We start from the raw sequence: 20,046 nt of genomic DNA, 5'->3' as shown, positions 1-20,046 counted from the left end.
GGTACAGCTGTCCTATGAACAAGAGACAGTCTGTTCAGTGATGGCCTCTAAGAAATTGATGTATTATAATGAAGAAGACAATGATTAATATATATATATATCCACCACTATTACTTTCCTGCTTTTATATGGTTGAATGGTATTCAAGGTCTTCTTAAATACGTTTACTCAAAAATAAACCATCTTGAAAACTCCCCCTTGCAAGTGTTTCATAACTTTAGTTCTGAAACAGGAGACAGATGACCCCAAAATATAAGAAAAGTGATAAAATGCTGTAGCATGTAAGGAAGTGTCAGACACATTTGCCACATTGCCTGAACAATAGAACAACAGTTTGCTATTTTAGAACAGTGAAAGTAGAGACTCACATGATTGAGAGTTCTTCCATGCAAACACTGTTCCTACCAGAAAGAAAATTAATAAGAAACAAGGCTCTTTCCTTGATATGCTAATTTTATGTGTAAGAAAACTGCAATCTTCAACGTGGTTACCATCCTCGCTGCAGAATTAACTTCACAGAAGACCTGTGCTTCTTCTGACTGCAAATGCCTTTGCCTTCCATGTTTACTGCAGAACCCCTACCAGACCAGGATACTGTCCCTATGGACAATGGGGATAGTGTGAGCCTTGCTGAGCAGATCACAGGTGTAGTGAAGCAACCAGCTTTCATTGCTGGCATCGGAGGAGCCTGCTGGGTCATTCTCATGTGCTTCAGTGTGTGGATCTATTGTCGTCGGAAGAAGAGAAAGGAGATGAGCCACTATACAGGCAAGTTAGGCTCATCTTTATTACCACCTCCCCACTCTGGCATTCTTAAGAAAGCGTGTAGGCTGGTTGTCGTTATACCAGATCCTTTGCTCTAGAAGCCTACTAAACAGAATGGAGCATCTCAGCACCCTGGAGAGCTCCAACTGAATAATTTGCTCCAAAGAAAAAGTTGGACCCTTTTATGCCCTGTAGGCTGGACCACTCCTCCTAAACATCTCCCCTTCTTGAAGAAGGGGAAGGCAGACTTCTGGTTAATTGCCTCCAGCTTCCTCTTCTGTTCAGTCCTGTGTTAAGTAGAGAGTTGAGTACTGGAGGAAAATGTAGTCTTCGTGAATGGGACACAACGCCCGTTTGGGGGTTTCTTGTGACAAGGGGCTCTTCTCAACTTTGGTGGGTTCCCTTTAAGTGGGATTTGGAATATATATGCCATTCTGCATGCAATGCATCCACTGTGTCACATCAGTTTAACTTAGCCTCCCTGCCCATCCATGCTGACCCCAGCAATGACATTTTTTGAGCTGCCTCACTCTTTGCTTGCTTCTCTTTTCAGCTTCCTTTGCATACACGCCAGCAGGTAAGGCTTTGTGCCCCCTTCCCATCGTATTGCTTTGTCCTCCATACCTCCAATTCACCCTCTTCTTTTGTTCCTGAAAGGAGCATCCCTGAGACTCTGCTCTGTTCTCCTTTGCAGTTTCTTTCCCCCACACGGATGGTCCAGCACGTGTCGGCAGCAGCAGGTGAGTGCAGAGGCCTCAGGCTAATGAGAGAGATCCTCCCCGTAAGCTGTATTGGTTCTCAGCAGTGCAACCCATGTTTCTGCTTGATCAGGGCAAAAATCTCAAGAGTCAGAGCCTCTGCAACATTTAATCAGTTAATTGATTTGGATTGATCAATTAAATGCCTTTAGTCAACTAAGTCCTGCTAATCAAGAGATTTCTAGGGAGCAATAAACCTTGCAATAGGCAAGCAAGTTCTGAAAAGACAGAATTTCTCCCTCCACTTTTATCCGATATTGAAGGAAAGGATGAAACCATGATGGTAATCCATCATATAACTCAGAGGTTACCTCTTTTCTGGCAGGCTGTCAGTTAATCTTTATTTCAACCCTTTCAGTATTCTTCAGTGAAATAGTTGAAATTGCAGCAGATCTCTCCAGGGTACCATGTTTCACTCTATACCAAATTTCATGTGTCTGTTTCATCTTTCAAAACACTTCACCCAAAGAGGAGATTAAAAAATTAATCACAAAACAGAACAGCGTGTTGGAATTCATTAATCCCTCAAATCCCAAGAAGTATATGAAGGGTTGCTATTGAACATTGCAAGAATGCAATTATTTATTAATTAAGAAATCAGGCAAGCAAATAAATAACTCCAGCCATTTTCAGTCAAATGTTTTCCTGTTGTGTTGTGCTAACATAATTCTCAACTCCCCAGGACACCAATTTGGGTATCTAAACATTAGCAGCAAAGTTAAAAATGTGGTATAAGCCAAACTCCAAAATTTAAAGTTGTGCATTTCTGAACCAAAAACAACAACAACAACAACACTCCCTTTAATGTCTTGCTTGTTGCAACCTGCATGTGCCTATCTAAAAGATGGGTGTCCAACTTTAGGAACTTTTGGGACTTGTGGCTTTCAAGTCCCAGAATTCCCTAGCCAGCAACACAAATCTTAAAGTTTCCCATGGTTGGATACCCGTGATAATTGGAAATGCCTTCTTCGCCTCATAATTGAATTTAATTAAAAAAAACATGCATTAAATTGAAACCATTTTTAATCAATTAATTAACTAAAGCGTGCACACTTACTCAAATTATTTTTTAAGTGCCTGTCACATTAGCCACCAAATAAATAATTTTCTGTCTCTCTTCTAGCCGTCCTGGCATGCTAGCCATGGCTACCAGTGCCTCCAGCTACCCATGGCTGGCCGACTCCTGGCCAGCCCCAAATCTGTTGCGGAATGGGCAGACAAAAGATCCTGGAATGGCCTGTTGTACAGGAAACCATAACGTCACAGAAAGATATTACAATGGTAAGAGTTCCATAGCTTCAACTGTGTTTCTCAGGAGCGCACAAGGTCTAGAACTGGCTAGCAAAAGGAAAGCATGCATTGCCTAGACTCCCTCCGTGAGTGAGATGGGTGGTCTCTAAATCTGATATATAAATAAAAATCTGTAGCCAGCTAGTTGATCAGTGGGAGAACAGGGTGGGCAGGCTCCAGTAAGAAACTTAGTCTTTTAGAGCAGTGGCCCCCAACCTTTTCTATACGCCACACCCCTAGAACGCTTTTGATATATTCTGGGACCCCTCGCAAGAGTTCAAAATAGCAGCAACGAATTATGCATATAGACTATAACTTTGAAAACCCAGGTTTTTGCACCGCCTGGAATATTGTCTCATACCCCCAGGGGGTGCGAGCACCCCCAGTTGGGAACCCTTGTTTTAGAGCAAGTGGCTGAGAGATATTCCTACCCAAGAGCAAAGCTGAAACAGGATTTTGAAAATACAACAAGGAAGGACCCCCTTTTCTCTCTCTCAGTAAGTTCAAATAAAAAAAAACCTACAGATGTTAGAGGCATTTGGAACTGAGGCACCCTGAGTCTGCTTCAGCTCAACCTAGAAAAGCCTGATAAGGCTCACAACATCTCTCCTTGTTTACAGATGCTGGGATTTCTAATTACATTGCTCAGACGGAGAAGTTTGGGACGGGGGTGTCTGATGGCCCCATCTACAGCACCATTGACCCTGCCAGTGATGATATGAGGACCTTCAATGGGGCATTTTCCCAGCATACCACCCCGTATGCCACAACTCCTGTGGTACCATATAGCGCAACTCATCTACACTCACCGGATGAAGAGGAAGGCCAATGGAACAATGAGCCTGGCATCTCTAGCATCCAGTATGCCCAGCCCGACCGGGGCAGGGTGGAGAGTGGTAGGGACCATAAGCCTACAAGAAGCTAGATCATGGACATGTAATGTTCCTTCAAATGTTTGAAAGTACAAGTCTAATTAACACATAGCTAGTAGCATAGCCAAATTAGAAACGATGGAAGTTGTAGCCCAGACTATCCCCCGGTCTGCAGATCTTCCTCCCCCATCCCTGCTGAGTATATCATGTATCTAGTCTCAACTTGCAATGTTGTCATCCTGACATTACCCAGGAAAAAAAATATTATAGCTTTGATGACAATACGATACAATATGTACATCATAAAAATGCATAACGTCTTATTCAAGAGAAGCACAAATTGTTGCAGCAAGATTAGGAGAATCGTAAAGCTTAGCAAATGGAGGGTTAGGTGGCCACTTAAAGAAAACATGCAGGTTCATTAATTTTAATAAGAGTTGTTCTTTGGAGATAGGACTAGGCTTGCAATCAAAGTCTTTTTACCGTAATGGAAGGTCTAACTTCTCCGTTTCCGTAGTTGCTAAACCTGGGAAACAGAAATCAATGGGGAAGCCAGTAAAAACACCATCCCTCAACTGGACAGAAGTGCTGCCCCCCCCACCATCTGCCAATGAGCTGAGCCAATATGTGGAGGAGGAGGAGGAAGAAGAGGAGGAGGAAGAAGAACTAGAGCTGACGTAAGGGCCACTGGAGGACTGGGAAATGACAGTATTTTACTGAGTTTTCCCCCACTGAAAGAATTGGCATTGAAGAGCAGGTTTCATGTTCATATTAAGGCTGAGTTTGCACTTGAATTTTGACCAGATTTTTCCAGTAGTAATGCATTTTCCTGTAGTGCAGACTGCCCTAATGTCTTGCTTATGAACAGAGCAATACGTATGAGGGGGAAAATAATTATAATCAGTATTGCCAGTTTTGAAGTCAACAGTTCCATGCTGGATATCGTCAACTGACTCAAAAATCAAGATTTAACCTTCAGAACCCTTAGATGCCCCTCCACCTGTGACTTTCTTCTCCCTTCTAAACTTACCTGTTGAACAGAGAGAGCTGCAAGGAACATGCGTGTGTTCAATTACAATATCCGTTGTGTATTGGGAATTTAGTCTTCCCGGCTAGTTTATTGGTTAAGTTCATGAAACATAATTCAACCAGCTGATTGAAATGTTTAGGAAATGAGCTAAGTTTAGTTTTTGCTTTGTCTTGCTTTGGCTGTAGCTTGTAGCAGTTGATGGCTCAATGTTTACTGTGAGCCCAAATAAATTTAATTTAGTAACTAAGTATAGCATGTTGCAGTCCACTGTCAGCGATATAGATTGCTGGTTGGCTTACTTTATGCGCCAATGAATCCACAGCGTGCTTTGTTTGACTTGTTGCATGATATATGAATAGGTATAGATGACTTACTAGCACATATGAACAAGCATATGTTTAATAAACCACGGTTAAAATAAGTCATGGCTTAGGACAATGTATGAACTTTGATAGGTCAGAAGTGGAGGAATGGTGTCCACCTCTGCCAGAGAGAACCTACTTAATGGAGAACATCCAGGAAGAAGAATGTCCTCTTCCCCCACCTCGCAACGATGCCTCTTCTCCTGCAAATTCCTATGGTCAGCAGTCCACAGCCACTCTGACCCCTTCCCCACGGGAAGAGATGAGAGCTTCCGAGGATATTCCCAGGCTGCACCAGTTTGAGATCCCACATCTACCCAGGTATGAGTTCACCAAGTTTGCAGTCTAGGCTTATGGTGTCCCCTTTAGTGTGGCCTTCACAGATTCTAGTCCTCCTAATGATCTGCAGAAGTTTTACCGTCAGTATCTCCTGGGTCTCTTTGCTATGGGAGGAGGGAAGGGTCATTTTAGGCAAAGCTTTGCCTCTTTCTGTAAGATGTAAATCCACTGCAGTTTGAATGCTAATATAGTCTCAATTATTTAGGATTATGTTCAATAAATTCATTTATCAATGTGTTCCATCAGATCTTTTGAATGCCCTTGATGTATTGAAAAGAAGGAGGGAGATCTATTAAGAAAATAGCCCCCCCAAGACACTCTCCCCCCCCTACCTCCAGTGTTTGGTACAATGGAAAGTTGAAAGCAACTCCTACTGCAGACAGAGGATGCCATCCTGATGGAGCTCAAGCACACCTCTTGAAGTCTAAAGCTCTTCATATTATCAGATACCTTCCAATAATGGACTACATTTAAGTGATTAGGGCAGTGGTGGCAAACCTATGGCACGGGTGCCAGAGGCAGCACTCAGAGCCCTCTCTGTGGGCACGTGCCATCGCCCCAGTCCTAGCCCTTCAGCTGGGTTTTATAAAACCTTTTCACTTTAAGCCTCCGCCGCCGTGTGCAAAAAAAAAAAAAAAAGGTTCAATCAGTCAATTTCAACTTCTCGCGGGAAAAATAAAGATCTTGCAAAGTTGGAATTGATTGATTGAACTTTTTAGTCCCACCCAGTCTGCTGTTACCACCGCAGCCACGCCCACCCAATGGGCCATGCCTACCCAATGGGCCATGCCCACCTGGCACTCGACGATGCATAAGTGGGTTTTGGGTTGCAGTTTGGGCACTCGGTCTCTAAAAGGTTCGCCATCACTGGATTAGGAAATTTGGCATCTTGAAAACCTGTCCATTTAGTCTGATCCTCCTTTGCTTCCCAGGCGGTTACCCAATGGCTCAGGACCCTTACCAAGGCCTTCAAGTCCCCCCTTGACTCAGTCTAATCCCAATCTAAACATGCCCGAAGAGAGGCCGGAAGCCATGCTTCCCAGGCAAAGCCACCGACGTAACCTCAGCCAAACACCAGCACACAGTGCGGAGAATGTGGACTCCCCAGGTCACGGTGAGTTCATTTTTTAAGTCCTTCTTCCCAGGTGTCCCATCACATCGCAGGAACAGTGATGGCCGTGGCATCCTCCTTGAACACACTGTCAAGGAATTTTCCCTTATAACTAGCTTCCTGTTACAGGAGGAGTAAAATATTAGTAGTGATGGGCAGTCCTGATTTACGACTGTAATTAGAGCATTTTACAGTTCTGAGTCAGGACAATTGTAAAGTGGGTCATTCATGTGCGGACCTGGTTTTATTACTTTTTTGGATTGACTGTTAAGTGAATACCATGGTTGTTAAGCGAATAACCAGCATCATGCTTGTTAAGTAAACCCATTGTTTGCTAGGGCAGGGGTTCCCAACCCCCGGTCCGTGGACTGGTACTGGGCCACAGCATGCCAGCAACCGATCTGCACAAACAAGCAAAGCTCCATCCATGGGATGCAGGCAGCACACAAAACTACATGCTCTCCAGTTTGTGGAAAACCCTTTCTCCATGGAACCGGTCCCTGGTGCCCAAAAGGTTGGGGACCTCTGTGCTAGGGGGTATTTTTGCTAAAAACAGAAGTAAATATTAGTTTTCAGCAAAAACGTCGTAAATTTATTTACTTATTGAGAGGATTTATATGGCTGCCCACTCACTCTCAGTGACTCTGGATGGCTTACAAACAATGAATTGTGGTCGTGTGACCATGGGAAATGACCATCAATGCAGGCCAGTTGCCAAGAGTTGGAAATGTGAGTAGGATAGGGGAGGGGCTGGCTGTCAGAACTTTGAAACCTGGCCCTAAGTATTTTTCTTGGGGGGAGGGAGAGCCATCATCACTTTGAACAGTCCCTGTCATAAGCTGAGGACAACCTGTAATTGCGTTGCCAAAGATTAATTCTCTTTGAGACTTTAGAGAGTCTTCATGGTGATCTGCTTAGCTCATCAGATTGCAAGGACCAGGTCTGAAATCCCTTTGTAGTCAATGGAATGAAAAATCACTGTCCTACTTCATGGGTTATTGGGAGATTAAAAGGTGAAGTGCTTGGGCCAAACCAGTTGACCTGAAATATGAGGAATTCAACCATTATGACTGAGTTCACTCAACACCCTAAACCAAAATCCAACACATCACATGATGGCTTAACATAAGATGCATATTTTGCCAGTGGTTTTTTTTTTTTTATCCATTTAGCACAGGTGAGCAATTCTTTGCCAATAAGTTGGTGGGGAAGGCTAAATTATTACTGATGTTGGGCTCTTACTGACAGGCAAGACCCATTCCAGCCTTGGTGATGTTTTGCTTCCTCTGGGTCAGAAGGGAAAAGGCAAAAAGAAATCAAAGTCCAGCCACTACCGTCGAGAGAAGAAACAAGGAGGTCAGTGCCAAGTTTGTGCTTATATGGTGTTTAAACCTCTTCCTTTCTCTTGATTCCTGGTGACTGCGTGAACAAGCTTATGCAGTCTTCTTGACAACGCTTGCAGAAGCGGTTTGCCCTTGTCTCCTCGTTCCTACGGCCGAGAGAGAATGGCTGGCCCAAAGTCACCCAGTTGGCTTCATGCCTAAGGCAGGACTCAAATTCAGTCTCCCTTTTTTTGTAGCCTCAGATCTTTAACCACTATACCAAACTGGCTGGGTGCCATTTAATTATAGCATCCTCTTAATTCCATTACCTAATCTGGTTAATTCCTCCATGTGATTTTCTTTTAAGTGTACCAAGAAGCAGCCGCTCACATCTGGAAAGCATCTGCTTTCCACCTCCTTTTATAGAATCTTGCTCACACAATTGTTTTCAGGAACACGTTTAACTTTTTCCGTTCTCATATCTCAAGCAAGCCACGCATTGCTAGTATTATATTGAGTTTCAGCCAGTGGGGACCAATGAAGCAATTCACTTAAGTAGTACAGCTACTTATATAAAGGGTTAATAAGCCACCATTTAGGAGCAGAAAGTGGAATCTAGAGCCCCAGCATGGTAGCATGCCCGCTAAATCCTCACGAACGGCCCTGGTTTTCTTTTGGGACATTTATTGTGTATGATGAATGTATGACCTTGTCACAACTGCAAGATGCTGAGATTCTCACAATGTTCAGATGAGATTTCCATTTTGGTTTAACATACTTATTGGGCATTCAGGCCATTGCATGAGGTCACATCATGACTCCCATGACCCAAAGGTAATGTCAAATCCTATTTATGGAAGATATTAAAGCTACGGGTCCTTGGTGTTCTCTGTGCTTGGTTGTTTTCTTGCAGATGTTTCTTTACCCAAACTAGGTAACATCATCAGTGTTAGTCTTAGCACTGATGATGTTACCTAGTTTGAGTAATGAAACATCTGCAAGAAAACAACCAAGCACAGAGAACACCAAGGACCCTGATTTCAACTCTAAGTTACAAACATTCTCTTTATAGATATTCACTTCCAAGCATCTGGGACCATCTGTGGGGCAGGGGTCATTTTGGTTTGCTCAAAGTCTATTGCTACTTGCTGGTTATATATACACTCCAGTTCATGGGTGGACTTCTGAAGTCACCAATGGCAGCTAGCCCGTGACAAACTCTCCATTTGCTGATGTTGGTCCTGATCCCCCCCATTTCCTTCTGGTTCTTGCAAATAAAGGAAGCAGTTTTTGTCTTTAGAGTAACTACAACTGAAATATTTTTGCTATCTACCTGATTCTCCAAGCACCACCATTCAGAGTACAGCAGGTGCCATTCTGAGATTTTCAGGTTCCTAAGGCTGCCAATATTAAGACCAGGGTCTCCAAATTTGGCAACCTTAAGACTTGAGGACTTCAACTTCCAATGTCAACTTTAAGACTTGTGGACTTCAACTCCCAGAATTCCTCAGCCAGCCAGCTATGCTGACTGAGGAATTCTGGGAGTTGAGGTCCACGGGTCTTAAAGTTGCTAAGTTTGGACACCCCCTGCTTTAAGATGAATCTTTTGAATGCTTTGGAGGACCACCTGAAGAAATTTCAGGGCTTTCACAGAAAGCAAGAGCTGTGCTTTATCATCAGTTCTGCTTGCAGATCTACCGCCACCACCTTTGCCACCACCTGCAGAAGACCTCAGCAGCTCTGCTCCAGACAGCACTCCGCGTCTAGACTGTGACCCTTCTTTAGAGAAAGACCTCAATGCTTCCTCAGCCATGGAGAGGAAAGTTGCCCATCGCACAGTGGCTGGCCAGCTCTACCACCAGCACCGAGATGGTAACGTTAATCATAAGGAGCATTTCTCATACTATGGGCTGATTGCCAGATTGCTTATTGATCTGGAGTCACGGGCCAGCAGTAGGAACTCTCATCCATCTAGGGCTTTCTGGAGCATTGTGTTTTTGAAGGAAGATGACAACTTTGAAGCTCCTTGAAGATTCAAGGAGGATGGTTTGTGGTTTCATCCTGGAAAAAAAAAATCTGCTGCCATTACTATATTGATATGTGTTTCATCTTTCAGCAGAACGAGTCTCAAAGCAGGTTGCATTTGATTTCAATACCGGTAGTCCTCGACTAACAAGCATTCATTTAGCAACCATTCAAAGTTACAACGGCCCTGAAAGTCTAGGGAGATTCTCAGTCATCCAGGCCATAATTGTCCCAAAGATGCTTTTTCACGAGGCAACTGGACTTTCTTGTTTTTCTTTGAACAGCCCTCTCTCAACAGAAGGGGGAGGGAGGGAAATACACCATCATCCATCGCCACTCTACAACACAGTCCTTTCAACAGTTCCAAGAAGACTCCATACCCATTTGCACCACTCAGGTGACCTTGAGGACACAGACAAACTTCCAAATGGCCTCAATCACTCTCTAGTAGAATGCAAATGACCAGCTGTCTGCAAGGAATATAAACCCTTCCATTCCTCACCATCCAGTCGGAGCTGAAGACAATTCTTGGATGAGAAGTGAAACATCTTCAAAAGTCCAATTGCCTCCTGCAAAAAGCACCTTTGGGACAACAGCCCTGAAAAAAAAAGGGAATTACAACCAATCGTAACAGCATCCCCAGAACCACATGGTAAAAATGCAGGTGCTTGGCAATTGACCTGTATCTATAATGGTTGCAGTACTGTAGGCTCATATAGTTGTCATTTGTGAGCTTCCCAGCCATCTTCCGACAAGCAAAGCTAGGTTCATTTAACAACCACCTGGTTCACTTAGCACACTCTGGTGTGTCCCTTAACAAAAATGGCAAAAAAAGGTCATAAGACTGGGCATGACTCACTTAATAACTGCCTTTCTTAATAATGGAAATTGTGGCCCCAGTTGTAATCGTAAGTCGAGGACTACCTGTATTAAAGACATACACAGCAAACTGGACGGCTCTTAGTTCTTTGGCCTTACTGTTTATTTCAGTTTTGCTTTGGCGGTAGGAGAAAATGTGAATGCCTACTTAAATCCTCCCTTCCCCACCTCCCCGCCCAAAATAAATATTAATCTGAATGCAGAAACCCTGGGAAATAATTTCTAAGGTGTCTGGTTTGTACATTAAGAATTCAGGTACCCGAACGGAGCTACACTTCCTAGAGTTGCTAGAGCCTAAGTTGCTGTTTTTGAGAGTCTGGAACAGAAGGAGGCATGTCTGTTAGCTTATGATCCAAGCCAGTGAAGAATTCCTGGGGGAAACAGGATGTTTTATTTATTTATTTATTTATGAGGCTTATATACCGCTTTTAAGTGCAAGCACTCTCTAAGCGGTGTACACCAGTAAGCAATGTATATATATATATATTACATTGCCCCCAACAATCTGGGTCCTCATTTTACCTACCTCGGAGCAGTGGTTCTCAACCTGTGGGTCGGGACCCCATTTGGGGTCGAACGACCATTTCACGGGGGTCGCCAAACAACGCAGTCCGCCATTTTTTCCCCCTTTTCCTTAGCTGTGCTACTCCCTTTTATTCTATTGGCTTTTGAAAGCCAATAGAATAGACTCTCTTGAATAGAGTCTAATTCTATTGGCTTTCAAAAGCCAATAGGAATTGTCCAGGCTGTCTCTGCCCTGCTGAGCCTGCCAAAAGTCCCAGTCTGCAAACGGTGCTGCACCAGTTGAGTAGTCCTCGACTTACGACCGGTTGGGGGTCGCGGCATTAAAAAGGTTGAGAACCACTGTTTTAGAGATCATGCAGATGATCATTACAAGCGGAGGTTTCTATAGTGAATCGCTCCTCTCACCGCTAACTCTTCACTTTTTTGGGGGGGGGGGACACTTCCACAAGACCTAATTCTGAAGTGTAAGGGATCTCTTTCAAGATCCACAACTTTTATTTGCAATGCAAATAAAACTTTTTATTTTTATTTGCAATGCAGTTGACGAGGACCATTGCATGCTGTAGAATCTCTAGCCTGGGTTCCCTTTTATTGAGCCCAGAATTTTTGCTGTCCTCTGGACTGCATTTTTGCCAAGATAAATGCTTGGAATTGCTTCTTAAGTTGGGTTTTTTGTTGTTGTTTGTTTTAAAGAGCAGGAATTAGAAGCAATTGGAAAATGATCACGAGTATGGATGTTGTTCATTCAAGGACTGGAAAGGAATCGCCAAGTGTTATTTCATGATTTTGAGTGTGCTCACAAACATCTACTTCCTTAGAAAAGAATGTCTGATGCAAGAGTTGGCAATGGTTCTGATTTTTGTCCCATCCTTGCTTCCCTAATGGTGTAGACTCCAAAACAGCTGTGGTGTGTATTACTAGAGAAACGGTTGCTTTTCCTGGTTTGTTTTAAACCCTCTTGTTGGGTGTCTCTTGGCAGAAGAAGAAATTGTTCCCTACAGCAGGCCCAGCTTTCTCTCCCGGAGCCAGGTGTCAAGCAATTGCTCTACAACAGGAAGCTCTTCTTCCAGGGGTTCCACGGCATCCAGAGGCCACGGATCAGGACGCAGCCGGACAACAGGGGATCGCAATGAGGTGATTGTGCAGGGCTCCCTACGACAGGTTTCCCCTTTTCCTTTGCACCCTTTGGGGTGGGCTGAGAAGGGTGGGCTGATACAGCCGTCAAGATCTCAAGAACAATGGGAAATGACGTGTATCTTGACGTGTTTCAGAACCACAGAATCTGGGAAGAGTACTAAACCTTCGTTCTACTCTGACTCTTCCGGATTGCTCATTTGATATGGAGCAGACAAAACCAAGTATTAGATTAACTCTCATTTCGCCTACATTATATAACCTGCCAAACTGTATGCCATGACCAAAAAAAGTACATTAAGATAAAACAAAGTATTATATTTTAGAGTACTGTATTAAACAGATCGGCGCGGTTTATAAACCATGATTTACCATTTTGGTTTTGCATTAGTGAGCAAGTTTGTGAGGTCTTAAGCTACCTAAATAATATTCCTCATATGATCCCTAGGTCGTTGCATCTAGGGGAGCTTTATCCAGGCACAATTTTATCCCCCGATCATTTCCAATTTATGCTAGAGACTTGATCCAGATCTCCTTCAACTTTGTAGCGATTGCACTAGGGCAGTGGTTCTCAACCTTTTTAATGCCGCGACCCCCAATCGGTCGTAAGTTGAGGACTACTCAACTGGTGCAGCACTGTTTGCAGAATGGAACTTTTGGCGGGTTCAGCAGGGCAGAGACAGCCTGGACAATTCCTCTTGGCTTTTGAAAGCCAATAGAATTAGACTCTATTCAAGAGAGTCTCTTCTATTGGCTTTCAAAAGCCAATAGAATAAAAGGGAGTAGCACAGCTAAGGAAAAGGGGGGAAAAAATGGCGGACTGCGTTGTTTGGCGACCCCCGTGAAATGGTCGTTCGACCCCAAATGGGGTCCCGACCCACAGGTTGAGAACCACTGGCCTAGGGAGTCCAGTTACAGTCAATTTGACTTTTAAGAGACGATCATCAAAGTGAGTTTAGAGAAAAGTTAGATAAATTAAGCGGGGAACTGGCAAATCATTGGAGGAGGGGAAATCAAGTAACACTGAAGTTTTGGAGATATGCATGAGCCAAAAGACTTACAGGATGATAGTGACATGCTTTCATGCACATTCACACAGACCCAGAGCATTTGCCCTCTCCCTCAGTTACTTCTCCCTTCCTCAGAAATCACTGATGGCTGCTAGTTTTCTGTTGCTCTTAGCTTTGAGATGCCAATAAACTAAGTGCCTCTCTACAAACTGCTAGGAAATATCAGATGGGGTCAGTTACTGGCAGCTAGCCAAGATACAGCTCAACCAGCCAATGAGAAAAGTGGGCAGGAATGCAGATGTGTGATCTACAAGTGGCCTGTCTGTGTTTTAAGCAGCCTGGGGTGATGGACTTCTAGAAGGAAATAAATAGGCACTTCTTTTTTTTTTAACCTGTATGATACAATACTGAAAGGCAAACAAACTAGAGGAACAGGCGTATTGATGTGTTCTTCTCTTACATTTTCAGGAGAAAAGATGAAACCAAATGCCGTTGGCATGAGCAGAGCAAGGTTACGAATTTGGCATCTGTAGACTTGGGGCCTGGTGGTTTTCTGTGCATCTAATTTATGATCCTTCCAAAGGAGCAGTATGGCCTGGCTCCATGTAAATAGGTTTGTTTTCCTGGAGGTTGACGGTCCCAGAGAGGCAAGGAAACCGTATTTATAAATGAAGACAAAGAGACATTCAAGCCTTGAGCCTCGGCGGGCCTGTTTGGGAAGAGGCTGGGCATTTTTCAAGATGGGGAGATTGGTGCCACTAGCAGTGGCGGGCAAGGAGTGGGAGATGAAGCAGGAAATGAAGTGGATCTGCAGACATTCAGCTCACGTTGGGTCCTGAAAGAGCCCATCACATCAAGCACATAATCAGATGCTGCCCAGGTGCTTCGCCCTGCCTGCCATAAAGCAGGGATTTCTCTGGTAGCTAATGAATCCTTTTTTAAAATGGCCAATAAAGCTATTTGTTAACCTGAGTCTTTCTGAACAACCTGTGCTTCCCCCCCCCCCCCCCGGTGATGCATCCTCGTGGATACTGAAACACAGGTATCTTGCCTGTTCCACTTCCCTTTTTAAAAAAGGGAATTACCAGAAACTGCAGTGTTTTAACTTTATTGAATTGCAGAAAGCTGCAGCAACTTTCTGAGGGCCAGAAATATGAAACACAAAGACGAGGCTTCCTACTTGAGCCCAATTAAAAACAGCACATTAGAAAGTAAAATCAGTGCCCAGGCTCAGCCAATGGGCAAGATACAAGAGACCCCAAGAGAAGAAAGAGCTACTGTAGGGGTAGGCAACCCAAAACACTCAAAAGAGCCACTTGGACCCGTTTCCCACTGAAAACAAAACACTGGGAGCCGCAAAACCCTTTTGATATCTAAAATGAAGATAAGACTGCATATATCCTTTTTTAACCTTTATGATATACAGGGCTTTTTTTCTCATAGAACACTCAGAACGGAGTTCCGGCACCTTTTTTGGATGAACCTTATAGAGTAGGGAAGCTGGGTTGTATGACGTTTGTGAGTTCCGGCATCTTTTTTTTTTTTTTTTTTTAGAAAAAAAGCACTGATTAGATAGATAGATAGATAGATAGATAGATAGATAGATAGATAGATAGACAGACAGACAGACAGAGACAGATAGATACACACACACACACACATATATATATATATATACATAATACATACATACATACATACATACATACATACACACACAGCTGACAAAGTGAGAAAGAGCCTGTGACCTAGAGGTTAATACAGCTGCCTAACATGCACACAGCCCAGGTTCGAATTTCAGAAGGGTATGTCTGGCTGAAGAGAGTTAAGAAGCTCGAAATAGCTATTCCAGTTCTCCCTTTATTCTTTGTTAGTAATCTAAAAAAATGTGTGTGTGTGTGTGTGTGTATGTATGTGTGTGTGTGTAAAAAAGGATATATGCAGTCTTATCTTCATTTTAGATGTCAAAAGGGTCTCTCTCTCTCTGCCTCTCTCTCTTTCCTCTCTCTCTTTCTCTCCCTCTCTCTCTCCCCCCCCCCTTCTCTTCCTCTCTCTGATCTTCTGATCACCTGGCAAGCTGGCTTCAAGCTGTTCTCCAACATGCCCAGGGGTAGGCAACCTGGGCTCTTTTATGACTCATGGACTTCAACTCCCAGAATTCCTGAGTCAGCACAGCTGGGCTAGCCAGTTCTCTCCTGTCCTTCCTGCTTCCTGCAGAGATTCAGCAAAGGGAGGAACCTTGCCCAGTAAGCTTTTCAGCTCATAGGAGAACACCTTGAGTCCACTCTTCTTTTTTACACACACACACACACACACACACAGAGAGAGAGAGAGAGAGAGAGAGAGAGAGAGAGAGAGAGAGAGAGAGAGAGAAGAGTAAGTGCCTCTCTCTGTCTCTGTCTCTCTCTGCAAATGGCAAAGGAGGCTGGGAGCCACAGTAGAAGGCTTAAAGAGCCCCATGCGACTCCAGAGCCGCAGGTTGCTGACCTGTGAGCTAGGGAAATAAAAGTTGTACAAGACTATTTACAAACAGCATCTTTTGTTTTACTCTAAAGCAAAGATCTCCACCCTTGGTAACTTTAACTTTAACATACTGGCTGGGGAATTCTTGGTGTTTAAATCCACAAGTCTTAAAGTTGCCAGGTTGGACACCCCTGCTCTAAAGGCAAGGGGGGTGGGGTTCCAACTTATTTTCCAATGCACTAGAAGGCAAGGCAAGAAACAATGGATGGAAACTAATGGAGAGAAGCAACCCTGGAATTAAGGAGAAGCTTTCTAACCGTAAAACAATTAATCAATGGAATGGCTTGCCTTCAGACATTGCAGGTGGAAGGTTTTAAGAAGAGACTGGACAGCCACTTTTCTGAAATGGTATAGGGCAAGCATGTCAAACTCATGACACCACATGACGTTGCGTGGTGTATTGTGACTTTCCCCATTGCCAGCAATTTGGTGGCCGCGGTTTTGGCATGATGCATCCGGCTCATGGGCTGGCAGTTTCACATGCATGGTATAGGGTCTCCTGCTTGAGCAGGGAGTTGGACTAGAAGACCTCCAAGGTCCTTTTCAGATCTATTTTGATTGATTGATTGATTGATTGGCATCTGCATAACTTTGGATCCCCATAGGCACCCTAAGTCTGGGTTCTATTTCTGTTTTCTTTGAAGGGATGTGATCAATTCAAATTATTTGAATTTGCAAATTAAGAACATCCTTAGGCAGCAAACTGAGCAGGTATCTTGATCATGGTCTTCTCCTTGCCCACTTTGGTGAAATATTACTGTTAATTGCAATACCCCAGTCTACCTTTCCCATGTGTACATTGGAGTCAGCACATGCAAATTGGTGTGCAAGTTGCCAGAGAGCTGGGCTATAGAAAAAGTAGGGAATGATTTGTTCAGGGAAGTAATATTTGCAATTTATCCCCCTGGTGGGAATACACACACACACACACTTCCCTTCCTTCTGCTCTTAGTGATGAATGAGCTTATAGTCTGTAAATCAGGGAGAAATTTTGTTCAAGAATCTGTCTGACTGCTTTCCCAGGAAGAAGAGGTGGGGTTCGTTTGCCAATAGCACCACGAAACAATTTCCAGCACACTCTTTCAGAATACATATCTACCTAGGGGTAAATAAACAATGATTGCCTCTTTCATTTTGGGTGATGGGAAATCAGATTCAGCCTTGAACTTCTTCCCTGCAATCCACTTCTCTTCAAGTTATTCTGGCATGCCTTCAAAGAAGTCTGTCGCAACTGGGCCATAAAGCAGGAGTAGAAGACAAGCTCATTCAATAGGATTTATGAGTTTGTTTCCTTTGCATCAAGGCTTACTCTAATGAGCTTTGGGAGATGGGGAAGAGCCACAGTACAACAACATGATTGGGGCAGGGTTGCCCAGCTGAAGAACAGGCACCATTTAGGAGAAAAAAAACCTACAATTCAAATTGAGCAATGCAATATAGTATAGTATAGTAAAGTATAGTATAGTATAGTATAGTATAGTATAGTATAGTATAGTATAGTATAGTATAGTATAGTATAGTATAGTATAGTATAATAGAATAGGTTTTATTTGTCCAAGTGTAATCTAGATAGCATACTAAAAAGCAGAGACATCACCCTGCCAGCAAAAGTGCGTATAGTCAAGGCCATGGTTTTCTCAGTTGCAATGTATGGCTGTGAAAGTTGGACCATAAGAAAGGCTGAGCGCAAAAGAATTGAGGCCTTTGAACTCTGGTGCTGGAGAAGACTCCTGCGAGTCCCCTGGACTGCAAGGCCATCAAACCAGTCAGTCTTAGAGGAGATCAACCCTGACTGCTCTTTAGAAGGCCAGATCCTGAAGTTGAAACTCAAGTACTTTGGCCACCTAATGAGAAGGAAGGACTCACTGGAGAAGAACCTAATGCTGGGAAAGATTGAGTGCAATAGAAGGGGACGACAGAGAATGAGGTGGCTGGATGGAGTCACTGAAGCAGTAGGCATGAGCTTAAATGGACTCCAGAAGATGGTAGAGGACAGGAAGGCCTGGAGGAACATTGTCCATGGGATCGCGATGGGTCAGACATGACTTCGCAACAAACAACAACAAATTAGACACACAAGGAATTTGTTGCTGGTGCAGAAGCTCTCAATGTATATGCAAATCAACAGAGTAATAATAATCACAATAATGATGCCAATAAGAGAAGGTAGAGAAGATGAGAAGAAGAATAATAATACAGGCATACCACATGGGTAAATATAGTTAGACGTAAGACAGTACTGTGGGAATTACGTATGAGATGAAAATCTGAAGCTCAAAAAACAAAGCGAAGGGTGACAAACAGTACTCACTATTATTTCCAGAATAAAAGTAAAGATTTTTCCCTGTCCAGTTGTGTCCATCTCTAGAAGACATTTTCCATGGTCATGTGGCCAGCACGGCTATACACCAAAGGCGCACAGAACACTGTTATCTCTCCACCAAAATTGGCACCTATTTATCTACTTGCATTTTCATGCTTTCAAACTGCTGTGTGGGCAGGAGCTGGGGCGAATAATGGAGCTCACCTCATCATAGATCACTTGGGTCATGAACCCAGGCTGTCCGTTTTCCAGATGAAAGCTTAGTGTCTTTAACTATCCCAAAAAAACAATATGTAAAACTAGGAATGTTCATGAACAGGACAGATATAGGGGGCTGTGCTCATTCCTAATAGAAAGCGTTTGTCTCTTTATCCATGCAAGTAAACATACTCTGGCTGACCATTAGCTAGAGAATCTCCTTCTCATTTGCGGCACACTCCTGTTCTCTATTCTTCCAAATTTATGCATCCAGGATATACATGAACGAAATGGGACTCATGGGAGCACCTTGTCATTTCACTGCAATCAGCCATTCATATAAATCATGCCGGGTACCAGCCAAAGACACAGTTTCCAATTGTCCTGCCAACCTGGGCTGGGCCAAGTCTGAGCACCCTCCAGCCCAACCAGCTTCTGATTCCTCCGAGCTGATTCAACCAAAGAAGTCAGTGATTTCATCCACTTTTACGGCAGCTGTTTCCAAAGTTGCAGTCAAATCTCCTGAGCTCATAGGTCTTCCTGCCTGCAGATGCTAAACTCATCACCGCGGACCATATGAGGCTTCTGTGCCGAGATGGAAGGGATGTTTATGTAATATATCTAAGGAAATGGGGCCTCAGCCACACGTAACAAACACAAAAGGTTTGGGTTTCCAGGCTCCCTGCTTAGCAGCTGTCTATGTTTACTTAACCCCTCTTCGACAGGAAACCCCCCCTGGAGTTCCCTGATTAAACCAGAAGGGGCCACAAATGTAACCAAGCTGTATTGGATGCCTGGCAAGAGGCCACATAGAGCTTTGCCTTATATGACTCTGGATCTCAACTGTACTAGGAAGCGGCTGTTAAGAGCTCCTCTTCCAGTGTTGCCCAAAGTGCATTTCCTCCTGTAAGCAAAGGCAGGAGCGGTTCGGAAGAGTGGAACAAGGCTTAATAACAAGGGGGTAAATTCAACTGGTTGTTGTTGTTAGTTGCGAAGTTGTGTCCGACCCATCGCGATGCCATGGACAACGTTCCTCCAGGCCTTCCTGTCCTCTACCATCTTCTGGAGTCCATTTAAGCTCACGCCTACTGCTTCAGTGACTCCATCCAGCCACCTCATTCTCCGTCGTCCCCTCCTTCTCTTGCCCTCCATCTTTCCCAGCATTAGGTTCTTCTCCAGTGAGTTCTTTCTTCTCATTAGGTGGCCAAAGTACTTGAGTTTCAACTTCAGGATCTGGCCTTCTAAAGAGCAGTCGGGGTTGATCTCCCCCAGGACTGACCGGTTTGATGGCCTTGCAGTCCAGGGAACTCGCAGGAGTCTTCTCCAGCACCATAGTTCAAAGGCCTCCATTCTTTGGCGCTCAACCTTTCTTATGGTCCAACTTTCACATCCATACATTGCAACTGGGAAAACCATGGCCTTGACTTTTGCTGGCAGGGTGATGTTTCTGCTTTTTAGTATGCTGTCTAGATTACACTTGGACAAATAAAACCTATTCTATTATTCTATTCTATACTACACTACACTACACTACACTACACTATACACTACACTACACTACACTACACTACAAAGCTTTC

At 43.8% G+C, this 20,046-nt stretch overlaps 1 protein-coding gene across 4 annotated transcripts in view; it reads left to right on the top strand.

Annotated features, from left to right (window-relative positions):
- Positions 1-14,394, top strand: part of ROBO3 (roundabout guidance receptor 3) — a 228,409-nt gene extending 214,015 nt beyond the window's left edge. For 3 of the 4 annotated variants that reach the window (XM_039356471.1, XM_039356470.1, XM_039356473.1), the window contains 12 exons: positions 574-768; positions 1,319-1,342; positions 1,460-1,505; positions 2,647-2,804; positions 3,434-3,709; positions 4,203-4,362; positions 5,171-5,398; positions 6,349-6,530; positions 7,776-7,883; positions 9,542-9,721; positions 12,258-12,412; positions 13,891-14,394. In XM_039356471.1, coding sequence (XP_039212405.1) covers positions 574-768; positions 1,319-1,342; positions 1,460-1,505; positions 2,647-2,804; positions 3,434-3,709; positions 4,203-4,362; positions 5,171-5,398; positions 6,349-6,530; positions 7,776-7,883; positions 9,542-9,721; positions 12,258-12,412; positions 13,891-13,902 — 1,724 coding nt within the window. In that variant the 3' untranslated portion in view covers positions 13,903-14,394. The remainder of the gene's footprint in view (positions 1-573; positions 769-1,318; positions 1,343-1,459; positions 1,506-2,646; positions 2,805-3,433; positions 3,710-4,202; positions 4,363-5,170; positions 5,399-6,348; positions 6,531-7,775; positions 7,884-9,541; positions 9,722-12,257; positions 12,413-13,890) is intronic. The other variant, XM_039356472.1, reaches the window with a different exon arrangement.
- Positions 14,395-20,046: the final 5,652 nt, after the last annotated feature.

The sequence above is a fragment of the Crotalus tigris genome, unplaced genomic scaffold (assembly GCF_016545835.1).
Source record: "Crotalus tigris isolate CLP2741 ecotype Arizona unplaced genomic scaffold, ASM1654583v1 scf7180000018825.4774228, whole genome shotgun sequence".
In the NCBI taxonomy this organism is placed as follows: Eukaryota; Metazoa; Chordata; class Lepidosauria; order Squamata; family Viperidae; genus Crotalus; species Crotalus tigris.
This window is presented reverse-complemented; position numbering and strand designations above follow the sequence as displayed.